This window comes from Kwoniella shivajii, chromosome 11, assembly GCF_035658355.1.
Source record: "Kwoniella shivajii chromosome 11, complete sequence".
NCBI classification, from domain to species: domain Eukaryota; kingdom Fungi; phylum Basidiomycota; class Tremellomycetes; order Tremellales; family Cryptococcaceae; genus Kwoniella; species Kwoniella shivajii.
The window spans coordinates 902,433-916,345 of NC_085918.1; the positions used below are offsets into that span (position 1 = coordinate 902,433).

Genomic DNA, 13,913 nt, shown 5'->3' on the forward strand with positions numbered 1-13,913 from the left:
TCAATTTCATAGAAAAGCTAAATAGATAGGCTGAACATCAAGATGAGACCAAAGGTGCTAGAGATATCGTATGTCCCTTTCATCCTTTCTTTTCCTCTTCTTTCTCTGTGCCATAGCCATACTTCCTATCCTCTGCGTTGCCTCACTGTATGCTCGGTCCTTCATCATACAATGCTAAGTATCACGCCTGACAGATGGCACGAGACTCAAGCTGTCTATTCATGTGATTTCCAACCTCTCCCTCCCACTCAACTTAAGAGGCTCTTAGCACCTTCTACTTCTTCCGCACAAAGTGAAGAAGACACCATCTCAGCAGGAGGAAGTAGTTCTTCAGGACCAGTCATAGCTGGTGGGAGACAATATAGATTAGCTACTTCCGGTGGTGATTCGAAAGTCCGGGTGAGCATATACCATCTTTCGTCCTGTCAGACATGATATTGTATGCTGACGAGATGGTCCTCCATCCCTCTTAGTTATGGATGATTCATCCTAATATCCCTTCAATCTCAACTTCCACACATACAGCTTTGACAGGACAGGAAATAACACCACATCCACCTAGAGTAGAATATCTAACTACCTTATCAAAACATACCGCTGCCGTAAACGTCGTCAGATTCAGTCCAAATGGTCAAACTTTAGCTTCTGCAGGTGACGGTGAGTATCCCTTGTCCTGATCACCTCACGGACCTATCGGTCATTTCAGTGATCATATTCCCTCATCAACTCTTCATTTCCATCGTTTCGTATGATGACGACGAGCTGACGAGAGATATTATCATTGATAGATGGAAATGTCATATTATGGGTACCGTCAGATAGACCTGTGGTGACTTTCGGAGAGAATCCAGATGAAGTTCAAGATAAAGAATATTGGAGATTGCAGAAAATGTTACAGTCAGTTGACAGTCCCTGAGAACATATACGGTCTCTCAGCTGACAATATCATCAAGAGTGACAACGAAACATGTGTATGACCTATCTTGGTCACCAGATGGAGAATTCTTCATCGCTGGTTCAACCGACAATACAGCTACTATATGGAAAGCATCTACTGGTGAGCTGCATGATCTTCACGAGTGTGGCCCGAGCTGACGACATCTTTCCATCAGGTGAATGCGTCTTTGCTCTGCGAGAACATACTCATAATGTACAAGGTGTATCTTGGGATCCGTTGAACGAGTATATTGCAACTCAGAGTAGTGATCGGTAAGTCACCACTTGTGACCAGAGACGATTGATTCTAATCTGAGTTCAGTTCGGTACACGTCAATACATTCACCATCCGAAATAACATCCCTGATGTTCATCCTGTATCACGGGCTAATCGGATGGAAATTCGACATTCTCGAACACCCTCGTTCCCCTCGAGCACCCGACCTAATCTCGCTAGACGAGCCTCCACCACATCAGAAACTGGATCAGTGATTACTACCACCTCTGAACATCCCGAGTACACTCCTAATGTACATCACACGTCAATCTCTGGGGCGCCCGCGACACCAAGTGCGTCAGTACCTTCAACGCCACAAGCGACCGCCATGAATCCACCGCCACCGTCAAATCGACCAGGTTCGAGACGATCTTCATTCTCAGGATCGCAAGCTGCTGCTTCACCATCACTTAGTGCCGCCGCATTTCAAGGTCGTGGACGTTCACCTTCTCCAATACCACCTTTGCCGGCGATCAGGGCGCCACCCGTATCGACATCAGCGATCATGCAACGTCTGTATGGTGAAGAAGGTGTAACTCGATTCTTCCGTCGACTCACTTTCTCGCCTGACGGAAGCTTGTTACTCACTCCAGCAGGTCAAATTGAAGACCAAATATATAAGGGGTCGCCCATGCTCTCAACACGCTCATTATCGCAGGATCCTATGGATCGTGAAGCTTCATCTTCGGGACCTTCTAGAGATCATAATTCCGTACCAAAGCCCAAGAACATAGATGCTGGTAAACCAACCGTATATATCTACTCGAGAGCTAATTTAGCCAAAGCACCAATAGCTCACTTACCAGGACATAAAACTGCAGCTGTGGCTATTCGATTTTCACCCATCTTCTACGACTTAAGAACTGGTATACACTCAAACCAATACACGAGCGAACCAAAGCACATAACTTTAGATAAGAATATACCCGGACCTATACATGTTTCACTATCAATGCCACCTCCTCCTCCCCCAGCTTCAACTTCATCGACAACAGGAAAAGAAGAAAAAGAAAGTCAAAAACCTTTAGGTAGCGTGTTCGCCTTACCTTACAGATTGCTCTATGCTGTTGCATGTCAGGATTCAGTACTGTTATATGATACCCAACAATCTGGACCCATAGCTATATTCAAGGGTCTACATTATGCTGGGTTCACTGACATTGCGTGGTCAGTCATCATGCTCAGCTTTGTCATACTCATGTTATTAAGCTGACACTGTTGTATCATCTATAGGTCACCCGATGGACAAACATTGATCTTGTCATCATCAGATGGATATTGCTCAATAGTAGTGTTTGATTTGAACGAATTGGGAACTGTTCATCCTACTCAGCAACATCATAGACAGTTAGCTGCTATCGCTCAATCGCATTCACATTCGCATACAACTATGCCAACACCTTTATCGCATCGAGAATCGATTTCTTCTACCAATGCAACACCTACACCCATGCCTCATTCCCCAGCAGTGAGCGTAGCTAGACATTCACCAGCACCAACATTGGGAATGAACAGAAGTGACAGAGAAGGTTCAAATGCAAGTAGTATCATAACGAATTACACTCAACAAAACGTCGCCACCACAATCGGGAATATCCCGCATCCTTCAAATACGAGTATAGCAAGTTCATCGGAGCAAATATTACCTACACCGTCAGATGAATTAGATTCCTTCAATTTCAAAAGTATCAGGAACAGTTCTCTCACAGGAAGTGAGAGTTCAGCAATGGGTTTGGGTCTGGGTTCGATCGAAGATCCTTCAACTGCTGCAGCTGCGGGTATCGCTAAAAGACCTAATACGTCTTCCTCAACGAGTACAGCTGAAGAAACCAATGCTACCACTGAAAGTCAACCTAAAAAGAAAAGAAGGATTGCATTGACTCATCTAGGCGATGAGGGCCAATGAGGGAGGTGATCAAACAGTAAATGTTGGAGTTTCGGACGACAAGACAAAGAGAAAAGCAAGATAAGTACAAAAGGTAATCAATAAATGATGAATTGATGTTAGTGAATACTTCATAGAAGGAAATGAAGATTTTAGGCTATACACGAACAAACCGTTATTCCAGGGCGATTTTTCCAGTGTATATTTTTGATTTCACGCTGTTCATGAGAAACATATATGCATGTATGACATATAAGCGTGACTTATTCAGTTGACCATAGGTGTGATCTGTATTAAAAGTATGATACTCGTTTCGTGAGAGAGAAGGATTATGATGGCGGTGGAAATAATACACAACGACAGAATGAATATCGGGGTACAGTACAAAGGATTAATTGTTGGAAGGTATATACAATCGATTCAGGGAGTACAAGCGATGATGAAGAGAATATGGCAGATCTTTCGTTCCGCTTTCTTACAGAGTTACAGAGTCCAGTATGTTAAGAGCGAGTTATCATCATATCGTAATAATGCGTGTCAGGATTTGGTCGTTAATCTGGATGTTGAGATTTATTTTCCTCGAGTAGGTATGCGATACCGTATTAAAGGCCGGCTTGAGGCAGAGGAATGTCATATCTCAAGTAGGAAGTCATCTTGCTCAATATCGTTTTCAGCTGGAATTGCAGTAAGGAATTGACTTTGATCGGGTAAATCAATGTTGAACGAATCATCGTGATCTAGTTTTGAAAAGGGCACTTAGCCTATGTATCTTTTACTGTACATGCCGAGTTTTTTGGACCTTCACTTACTTATTGCATCAGCATCCATGTTCAATGGTTTTATTTCGTCCAGTCGAAGATTGAATTCAGGTTCGGGTTCATGTCTCGAGAATATTATATCGTCTTCATGTACTGGCACCTCACCTAAATGAGATTGATATTCCCTTTCTAACAGATTTGTATACCATATCAGCTATGAGTTGCTCGTTTGCTTTTGCCGATCGTCATCTAGCTTACCCTGTACCCTGGGAGGCATATACTCAATATCATCTATATCATCATTCTCTTCAACGAGAACTTTATTCTTGCTTTTGTTCGGATTTGTGCTCGTATTGGTCGGACCAGGTGTGTAAACGTTCAAAGTACTTTTGAGTTTTGCGGATTTAACTTGTGCAGGAGTTCCAGTAGGTCGTATTGTTCTCTTGGTAGTTGTAGTTGAGACTTTACCGTTAGTTCTCATTGTGGAGGGTTTAGATTGAGCGGTAGGGTTATGTTGAGTGATGACGGGTTTCGAAGATAAAGCTGATCTTGCATTTGGGGCTGATGACGCAGGGGTTGAATTTAGTGGTTTACGAATTGATTTGACGTCTTGAAGAGTGTGAGCTGACTGATCCATCTCGATGTATCAGGAATCGACTCACCTTTCTTATCGACTTTCTCTTCTCCTGTACTATTTTCATTCTTTACTATGGACTTGTCAATTCCCTTCCTCAAGATAGGGTTGGATTTCGATTTGGATGGTATGGCATTTTCCTTGAATTTGATCTTGTTCGCTGATGATAGAGTATGTGTACCTACTCCTCTACGTGAAGGTACAATAGCATTCTCATCTTGTCTTCTTGAAGACATTCTATGGTTTCCCAAGGGATGGATTCTTATGATGTATATTTTGAGATAACAAGGTTGAATGATCTTTTATTTTGTGGGATGGATGAGATATTCGGGAGTATATCTATGAGAATTCCAAAAGTCACACGCGACCCCCGTTGCAGGGGATATTATTATTTCTGAATATCAATTTATTCGATTTTATCCCATTCATACCACACCGTAGATGACACTTGTACAGGACACTCTGGTTTAACCGGGATTGCAACTACTACTATTCAGAGTCATCAATAACACCTTCAACATCTCAGCATACTCTGCATATCAACTTATACCCAACTCTTGATCAGACTCACAAGGAGAGAAAGAGGTTGACTGTACTTCGATCGACGTTGCGTCAGAAAGGATCTATACAAAATGTCAAATATAGAAGCTTCTTCTTCTCCTGTTGATCCTAAATCAGAAGATGAGATGGATGAAAGACCAACAACGAAGAAAAGAGTAAGTAATCTGCTTGTCAACACTGAAAGGATCTGTCATGTCTATATGCTGACTGCTCTGGACAGCCAAGAATAGTTGATCCTGATGGTTAGTGTTCACACTTTGTATGTGTAATGCCACAACAAGCTGACGTATCAAATTCCTTTGTTGTTCTTCAACAACAGAAGAAGATGTAAGTTCAGCTGCTGCTTGATCTATCTCTACCATATGTCAGCTGACTTTCTCTATGCAGAATGCCGATGATGCCGTTGAAGCAAAGGACGATGAGAAAGCTGAAGAAGATGAGGGTGATGAAGATGAGGACGATGATGATGACGAAGACGACGAAGAAGATGAGGATGAGGAGAACGATGGTGAGAGGAATTCACCCTATAAGAGAGAAACGGGCAGCTGACTTTATGGTGAATCAGGTGAAAGACGTCGCAAGGTTAGCGAATACAAGCCCTTCTGAACCAAAAAGAAATTGCTAACATGTTACTATTCTTAGCGTCGGAGAAAGCAAAAAAGATATAGGTTCTTGGATGTCGAAGCTGAGGTAGACGACGAGGACGAAGAAGAAGATGAGGACAATGATTATGGAGATGGTAAGCTGCATGTTGCTTTACCTCGAAGCTACAGTCTCAGCTAACTTTATTTAGTCGCCGAGTTCATTGACGAAGCACCAGAAGAAGGAGCAGCTCAAAGTGATTATCAACATCGAAGATTGGATAGGTCATTCGGTAGAAACGAGGAAGAAGACGTTCAGGATATAGTTCAGAGACTGAAAGAAAGACATGCAAGAACAGCTGCAGCGAGATATAACGGAGATAGTGATGCTGTGCCCCAGCGATTGCTGATGCCAGGTGTCAATGATCCGAGTTTGTGGAGGGTTTATACCAAGGTGAGTGAAAATGTTTGCTGCTTGATTTGTGACACTTCTGACCCAGACACAGTCCGGTCGAGAAGCTGCTATTTGTGCTTCCATCTTCCGAAAGGTCTTTTCCCAACAATATTCCGCCAATCCTATCGAAGTGATTTCAGTATTCTTCCGTGATTCCCTCTCTGGTATGATTTTCCTCGAAGCTCGAACATCTGCAGCAGTCAGTGCAGCTATCAATGGTATTGTCGGCATCTTCGCCTCTAGGGGAGTCTCCCTCGTACCCATAGAAGAAATGGCACCGTTACTGAAAATCAAGAAGAAGGATGTCAATCTTATACCTGGAATGTGGATCAGAATGAAACGCGGTAAATATAATGGTGATCTAGCACAAGTGGTGGACACAGATCAAATTACAAGTGGTGTAGTAGGAATCAAGTTTATACCTCGGATCGATCTTACTCCAAGAGAGAAAAGAAAGGAAAAAGCGGCCAACGGAAAAGGATTAGCATCAGCTACGAAACCGCCTTCAAGGTTATTCTCGTATGATGACGTTAGAAAGATATATGGAAGACAAAGTGTCAGAACAAGTGCTCAAGGAAGCTTCTTCTTCGACAATGATGAATATATAGATGGATTTTGTGTCAAAGATGTCAAAATCGCTATAATCGAATCTGAAAATGTCAACCCAACATTAGAAGAAATATCAAGATTCTCAGGAGATGATCAGTCCACTGCGAAATTCGATTTATCGGCTATTGCAGATGCCAACAAAAACTTGACTGTTTCAGTCCTTTTCCCAGGTGATCAAGTTGAAGTTTACGAAGGTGAACAAACTGGTTTATATGGTTCTGTCGAAACTGTTTCGTCAGATGTTATAGCTATCAAAGCTGTTGGTGGAGACGTTCATGGTCAAACAATTGAGGTACCTTCTAGAAGCGTAAGAAAGAGATTCGACGTAGGTGAACATGTCAAAGTATTGGCAGGTAAAAACGCAGATGCTACTGGTATGGTGGTGGAGATTAAAGGTGACGTTGTCACTTTGATGTCAGACCAAGGGGAGCAAGAAGTAAGTTTTAATCAACAAGATGTCTAATGTAGGTTGTGCTGATCATCGATATTAGATCAAAGTATTCTCTAAAGATATCAGAAAAGCAGCGGATACGACAAACACAACGAAACAAGGTGGATTATACGATCTTCACGATCTCGTCATGCTAGAGTAAGCTATGATAGCCGAACCAGAAACAGTGCAGCTGACCACTTCTGCACAGTTCAACTACTGCAGCAGTAGTGACTAAAGTCGAAGGAGCCCTGCTACGTGTGCTCGACCAGAACGGTGCCGCAAGAAGTGTAACACCAGATCAAGTCACTATACGTCGAGATAACAAGCGATTTGCCGTAGCTACCGATTCACAAGGAAATGATATGAAAGTTGGAGACAATATGAAGGAAACTGAAGGCGAGGTAAGCTTTCTGTCTATGTCGGACCAAATCGTGCTTCGCTGAAAGCCTTTTTTAGAGTCGACAAGGAGAAGTAATCAACATCTTCCGATCACTTTTCGTCTTCCTTCACAATCGAGATCTCACAGACAACAATGGTGTTTTCGTTGCTCGAGCTCAATCCCTGATTTCAGTTACACCCAAATCTGCAGTTAGCGATCTGGGCAAAATGAACCCAGCTCTTAATCAGCAGCTTCCTTATGGCGGTGCATCTCTCATGCCTCCTCCCCCGACCAACATCAACAGGAATAGACTGATCAATACCCTTGTTGTGGTTGTAAAGGGAACAAGTAAAGGTTTACTGGGAACCATCAGAGATATACAAGGTGACAATGCCAGAGTCGAGTTGAAGACGAATAACAAAACGTTAACTATCGCTTTGACTTCCCTCAAGAGGAAAGAGTAAGTCCCGCTGCTTGACTAGAGAGAAGGATCGGCTGATTTATATATCTTCACCTAGTCAAAAGACCGGTGCGACATTCCCGCTCGAAGCTGGTGGTCAAAGCACCTTTGGACGTGGACCTGCTGCTGGAGGATACGATGTCAATCCTTATAGTGGGGCTCCTACGACCGTAAGTGTCTCAAGAAAGTGGGTTCGACCGTGGCTGATATCGGATCTCAGGGCGGACAGACTCCCGGTGGATTTGGTGGGAGAACGCCAGGTGCTCGATTCGGGCAGACACCCAATCCTTACGCTGCAGGTGTATGTATTCCGCTTATTCACATTAACTCCCAAGGTATCCGAAAGGCTGACTGTTTATCACAGGCAATGGGTGGTGGCAAGACCCCCAATCCATACGCAGCAGCAGCAGGTGCGGGTGGACGAACGCCTGCTCCTGGTTGGGGTGCAGGCGGTAAGACTCCAGCGCCAGGATGGGGCGGGGCGGGAGGGAAGACTCCTGGATGGGGTGGCGGGGGCGGCAAGACACCTGCTCCTGGCTTTGCAGATGGTGGACGAACTCCTGGATGGGGGGCTTCGGGTATGGGAGGTAAAACGCCAAACCCTTACGGCGCTCCTGCTGGACCTTCGGGTGGACGGACCCCTGCTCCGCAAGGTTCAATGTATGGTGCAGGTGCCAATGCTGGCGGACCAAGTGTGAGTCGCTCAATCTACGCCTCGTGTACCCTCTCAGCTGACTATGGTGTTTTAGTACGGTAATGGACCATTGACAGCTCCGACGCCGTATGGAGGCCCTACACCTGGAATACAGTCCGCTCCTACACCTGCCGCGCCATCCAATCTTTACTCTGCACCTACACCATATGGTGCTCCAACACCTTTTGCCGGGCCGCCGACTTATGCTGCACCTACGCCCGGTGGACCCCTCTCAGCGCCTACACCTGGTATGGGCGGTCCTACGCCCTACGGTGCACCAACGCCATTCGGAGGAGCTCCTACGCCTTACGGCGGAGGTGCGACAAATGGAGGTGTGGCAGGACCGGAAGGCATTGCATGGGATTGGGCATTAGATTTCCGTAATGTAATAGTCGAGGTTGGATCATCACAAAAACCAAATACCAGATCACCGTTACATTTCCAACGTGGATTACATGATGGCAAGAGATTCGGATACGACACTATCAATGGAGAACTGTGTCATTGTATATCGTTAGATGATCCAAATACAATCGAAGATATACCTGCCGAATATCTAAAACCATCAAAACCTGATCAACCTGGTCAAATGGTAGTGTGCGTGGGAGCATCGGGATCTCAAGAACAACAAAGAGGTTTACAACGAATAACTCAATATGAAAATGGTGGTTCCTGGATGATGGAAATGGATCCTGAAGATTCAAGTGCATTGGTTTGGGAGGCCATTGATTTGTGCAGAATCTGGAAGGTATAAGTGATGAAGAAAGATATGTATCTATCCTGCGTGAATACAATAACACTTGATGAATTTTCATACCACAATTCGATCCGGCTCCTTGCAGTTGTCAACGTCAATCACTTCGCATGCAGGAAATCAAGGATCGTCATTTGTTGAGCAGCACACCGTCAGGAGGACACGCCATGCATAAGTTAGTACCTTTATCTAAGTTATGATTTGCCTGCTGGAAATCTTGAGTATATACGGCTGTACCGTATAAAGGTATTCCCATCAGTGACTCTGTTGGGATCACTCAGAGTCCAGAGAAGAGTAGTCAAACTTGTCTGCTGCAGGGATTTCGAGTTTAGGCGAATCTACCCATCTTAGAGTGTTCTACATAATGTGCAAAATTGGGCTGTCAACCTTGGCGAAAAAAATAAAATGAGCAACATAACTTATAGACTTACCCAGATATTATGTGATTTACCTAAGGCATCGGGCCAATCGTGACATTTCACTTTTGCTGGTGGTCTTTTTTTGAGGAATTGTGACATCAGTGAACATTGAACGAGAGGGTAGCTTAGCATACCACGAAGGGAACTTACTTGTCAATCCAGTCTACAGTATCTCTTCTTTCAATCCATCGCTATCATCATTGGTATTGATATCCATATTTTGGTCTCGTCCAGGTTCAGGCGATGGCCATTCAACATTGCCTATCAACATAGCTTCTTCTCTATTATAAGTAGCATGAGCTCCAGGTATAACTTAGTATTTTACCAAAACCGAATTTCCAAAAATCCCATGGAATCAAAGCTGATTCAGACGCTTGACATTCCCAATCTTTTTCCTCTTCCCCTCGATTTCTATCTTTATCTGCAAAATGCGTCTTCGGTCTCGGTTTTGACCTTCTAAATGGTACGTTATAAGGTGGGTAAAATGGTTGGGGATTTAATACTGCTATTTCATTTCATGCTGAGAACACTTGACAAGGTAATAACTTAGAATGTCTGATCGATGTTTTGGCGTGATTAGGGAAGAGCCACAGAATAAAGATGTCTTCTACCAGATAAATCTCTTCCTACCCACCCATCATAAAAGTATTTTCCATTATGATCCCAACCACAAGTCATATCTGCATTTTGTTGTATATGCTGGTGTATCACTTCTAAGAAATGAGTTGCGCCCAAGAAAACATCATTGTAAAAAACAATACCTGTCCAAGGTTTATTAGGTTTAGGCTTAAAATTCCCCATCCGTGATAAATCCATATTATCAGGTAAAGTATCGTAAAAAGGTTCCATAGCTTCATTACGCATTGTAGCAAGCTGTTCACTCTATGAACGTTCTCCCAATCAACTTTGGGCGTAAGCGTTTTTATATTAATATTCTCGGAGGTACGCTGATATCCAGTAGATGAATTCTCATAACTTGTAAAATGATCGTTCCTCTGTCCCCCAATCCATTTCATCAGTAACGGCAACGAAGTGTTCTCGACGAGATTCCTTGAAATTTTTTTATCGGATGTACGTATCATGTCTTGAGGATGCGATACTAGATACAGTACGAGCACCTTCTGACTCACGAGCCATCATTAAAATCACACTCGATGAATGAGAATACCAACGATTCAGCAAGACTATTCTCCGCCGTATCGATGATGGGAGATACGAACCATTACCTAGGAATGTCTTAAAGGTTGTTTGAGGCGAAGGATGTAATGATGATGATATGTCTTCATCATTTATAGTGTTGAGAGTTGGCCCTGAACCCTTCGCTGGGAATGTCGGTAGTATTGCCGGTTCCTCCCTTCGAGAAGTGTCGAACGACATAATAAATGTCTTATGTTCTGTTTCTTCTATATTTTCTTGGATAGGAACTGGAATCAAACGGTCATGAGACAGCTCTATAGTTATCGAAATTTGAGAGCTTATTGAAATACTCCTCGAGTAGAGGCAATCCAGGTACTGGAGCTGATTATAGTATATTGTGAGTATCACCAGTGTTCAATTGCAAGGTCCGAGGTCAAGATATATCTTGGATGGGACTGCCAACTGGTTAATGTAGTCGCTCCTCTATAACGAGATAGCAACGGATAGAGTGCACATAGAGAGGGGCGGATGATCACCTGCATAAGGGGATTGATATATGTTTATGGATTTTGACTGTTATAACCTTTTTCAGGATGGAAGACATACATTCTATTCCCGAGGAGAGAAAGAAGGGGAAGGTAAATCCTTTTTGAGGGGTAAGGGGGGGGGGGGTCTTAGTGTCAATTGATTCAGTGTACAGGAAAGGAGATTTCTACCCGAGGGAGCGCAGCTATTCATCTCTGGATCACAGAGAGGAGTCGAGTCGTCCATAAGCCCTTGCGAATCCGTAGAGATCGAAGTCCCATCTTGAAAGGAAGGGACGTAGTGCGCAGAATGTTCGCTCGGGATAAAGGGGCCCAGATGGGTCCTCGGTCCTCGGTCCTCGGTTCTCAGCGTTAAGATATGAAAGGTTCCAATACATCAAAGGAGCAGATCTGCATTACTGCGAACCAAAGTTCAGCTCAAGATAAGTAAGTGTATTCGACTCGAACAATACGATTCAATCGCCACATGCCACATGCAATTCATACTCTTTCAGCTTTTCACTGTTGTTCTTCTTTTTGGCCTCCCAAATGTACGATTCTCTGCGTACCAGTGTACCACAGGTGATCACAAACCTGCGTATAGTATTCTGCATATGAGAGAAGCTGCTCATCATCACCAACTCTGGTGATCGTTCTGTACGGCACCTCGATCCATCCTGGACGACGTTTGCATCAAGTGTTATACACGAGTCCAGCTCACAGACTAACATTCAACGTCCCCAGCCGCTTATCTTACAATGGCGTCGCACCAATCTTCACTAAACTGCAATCGCAACAGTGCACACACAGACAAACACATGAAGTCATGAAAGAAAATCTGCATGCCCAATGTACAAGCATATCCCCGTCCCAAACAAGTAAACTCAATCTTATCAAGCTTATGCTTCTTGGGCTTTTTGTCTCCTCCTTTGGTCTCTCTCCTCGGCGATGGAAAGCTTGACACCCTTGCCTTTGGGCAAAGATACTTGAGCTTTAGCACCCTCACCGATAACGAAAATGTTAGAGAGTCTATGAGTGGGCGATAAGTCAGTACACCATTCACCCCTTCACCCTTCACCTTCTAGGTCTTGACTATATGTCAAGTAAAAAGGGAAACTTACCTGGTAGCGAAAGTTCTGTCCAAAACATCTTTAACGTGAACGATATCGAAACCACCCAAGTGTCTTTCTTTGTGAACGATTACACCTGATCGACCCATGTTTCGTCCACCGGTAACCATGACAACGTTTCCGGGTTCGAATTTGATGTGATCAACAATCTTGTTTTGAACAAAGTCGAATTTGACAGTGTCGTTAACTTTGATAGCTGGGTCAGGGTATCGGATGGTTCGTCCGTCGTGAGAGACGAGGTAAGGTACACCTTTGGGACCGAGTTGATGCTTTCGGACCTTGAGGAGCTTGAAAGAAGCCTCCTCGGGGGTGATTCGGTGGATGGTGAATCGACCTTTGATGTCGTAGAGGAGTCGGAAGTGTTCACCTGATCGCTCAATGGTGATAACATCTATTTTCATCCAAAGGGAAAGACCAAAATAACATTAGTCCTATTCCTTGAAACATTTCCCTTGCTTCTTCCACACGAAATATTACTTGAACACCCTCAGAACGAAAGTGAACTCACCCATGAATCCAGCAGGGTAGGTCTCATCAGTTCTAACTTTACCGTCAACCTTGATAAGTCTTTGCTTGACGATGGCTGTAACTTCTCTACCGGTTAAAGCGTACTTCAATCTGTTTCGAAGGAAAACTGTGAGGGGAAGGGATTCTCGGAGCTTGTGAGGACCGGGAGAAGGGCGAGGAGCCTAACCAGCCAACAAACGAGAGAAAAGTAAATACATTTTCCTTATTCTCTTTTTAACCGTTTACTTTTTTCGTGGCGAGATAACTCACGTAGGTCCCGCCCAACTTGTCGAGCATCCATGAGGATGGTGCTGCTAATCGCTTCAAATGCTTCTTTGGACCTCGACCCTAATGATCGAGGAAGCACCCAGCGAGTAAATCAAGTCAGCTAATGTCCCATTATGGTTTATATCCACCATCCGACATCCATCTTGGTGTTCCTTCCACCGATATCTTCCTTCTTTACGAGCTCAAGCACTAGTTGGAGTTTGAATGTCTTTGGAATCCTCCTTTCTAATAGTGCTGTCCTTGCTCCGGTTCTACCATCTCCCCGTTGTCGTCGTCGATAAGATGTTTGTCTAGGTGACTTACCATTTTGTATACTTGATGTCTGAAAGAAAGAAACAGTAACGAATGCTTGAATAATTCAAGTTTAATCACTTGAACAATGCAAAGCACCAAAGCGAACAATCCCTCACTCTGGCAAGGTGTGTATGGTGGGAGTGGTTCTGTACGGTGTGCAGTGCAGGTATACACTGGAACATGGGACAAATCTTCTTTA

General features: G+C 43.9%; 6 protein-coding genes across 6 annotated transcripts; 2 read left to right on the forward strand and 4 right to left on the reverse strand.

The window, feature by feature from the left end:
- Positions 1 to 42: 42 nt before the first annotated feature.
- Positions 43 to 3,119, forward strand: IL334_007746 (uncharacterized protein; the record flags this gene model as incomplete). The annotated part of the gene is made up of 8 exons (XM_062939435.1): positions 43 to 68; positions 195 to 399; positions 474 to 657; positions 789 to 897; positions 954 to 1,057; positions 1,113 to 1,209; positions 1,259 to 2,380; positions 2,447 to 3,119. 8 exons carry the CDS (start codon positions 43 to 45, stop codon positions 3,117 to 3,119), a joined length of 2,520 nt encoding a protein of 839 aa, XP_062795486.1.
- A 609-nt stretch (positions 3,120 to 3,728) lies between these two features.
- IL334_007747 (uncharacterized protein) lies at positions 3,729 to 4,726 on the reverse strand (the record flags this gene model as incomplete). Its single annotated transcript, XM_062939436.1, has 4 exons — positions 3,729 to 3,835; positions 3,908 to 4,045; positions 4,115 to 4,465; positions 4,519 to 4,726. The coding sequence occupies 4 exons, from the start codon at positions 4,724 to 4,726 to the stop codon at positions 3,729 to 3,731; spliced, it is 804 nt and encodes a 267-aa protein (XP_062795487.1).
- A 396-nt stretch (positions 4,727 to 5,122) lies between these two features.
- IL334_007748 (uncharacterized protein) lies at positions 5,123 to 9,415 on the forward strand (the record flags this gene model as incomplete). Its single annotated transcript, XM_062939437.1, has 15 exons — positions 5,123 to 5,206; positions 5,272 to 5,293; positions 5,371 to 5,378; positions 5,439 to 5,559; positions 5,617 to 5,633; positions 5,694 to 5,790; positions 5,845 to 6,086; positions 6,133 to 7,131; positions 7,187 to 7,284; positions 7,337 to 7,529; positions 7,585 to 7,967; positions 8,026 to 8,137; positions 8,188 to 8,268; positions 8,332 to 8,661; positions 8,717 to 9,415. The coding sequence occupies 15 exons, from the start codon at positions 5,123 to 5,125 to the stop codon at positions 9,413 to 9,415; spliced, it is 3,486 nt and encodes a 1,161-aa protein (XP_062795488.1).
- Positions 9,416 to 9,688: 273 nt separating this feature from the next.
- Positions 9,689 to 10,698, reverse strand: IL334_007749 (uncharacterized protein; the record flags this gene model as incomplete). The annotated part of the gene is made up of 4 exons (XM_062939438.1): positions 9,689 to 9,772; positions 9,847 to 9,910; positions 9,985 to 10,025; positions 10,426 to 10,698. 4 exons carry the CDS (start codon positions 10,696 to 10,698, stop codon positions 9,689 to 9,691), a joined length of 462 nt encoding a protein of 153 aa, XP_062795489.1.
- A 105-nt stretch (positions 10,699 to 10,803) lies between these two features.
- On the reverse strand, positions 10,804 to 11,211 carry IL334_007750 (uncharacterized protein; the record flags this gene model as incomplete). Its single annotated transcript, XM_062939439.1, has 2 exons — positions 10,804 to 10,829; positions 10,965 to 11,211. The coding sequence occupies 2 exons, from the start codon at positions 11,209 to 11,211 to the stop codon at positions 10,804 to 10,806; spliced, it is 273 nt and encodes a 90-aa protein (XP_062795490.1).
- A 1,183-nt stretch (positions 11,212 to 12,394) lies between these two features.
- Positions 12,395 to 13,429, reverse strand: IL334_007751 (40S ribosomal protein S4-B; the record flags this gene model as incomplete). Its single annotated transcript, XM_062939440.1, has 4 exons — positions 12,395 to 12,524; positions 12,617 to 13,016; positions 13,134 to 13,314; positions 13,403 to 13,429. 4 exons carry the CDS (start codon positions 13,427 to 13,429, stop codon positions 12,395 to 12,397), a joined length of 738 nt encoding a protein of 245 aa, XP_062795491.1.
- Positions 13,430 to 13,913: the final 484 nt, after the last annotated feature.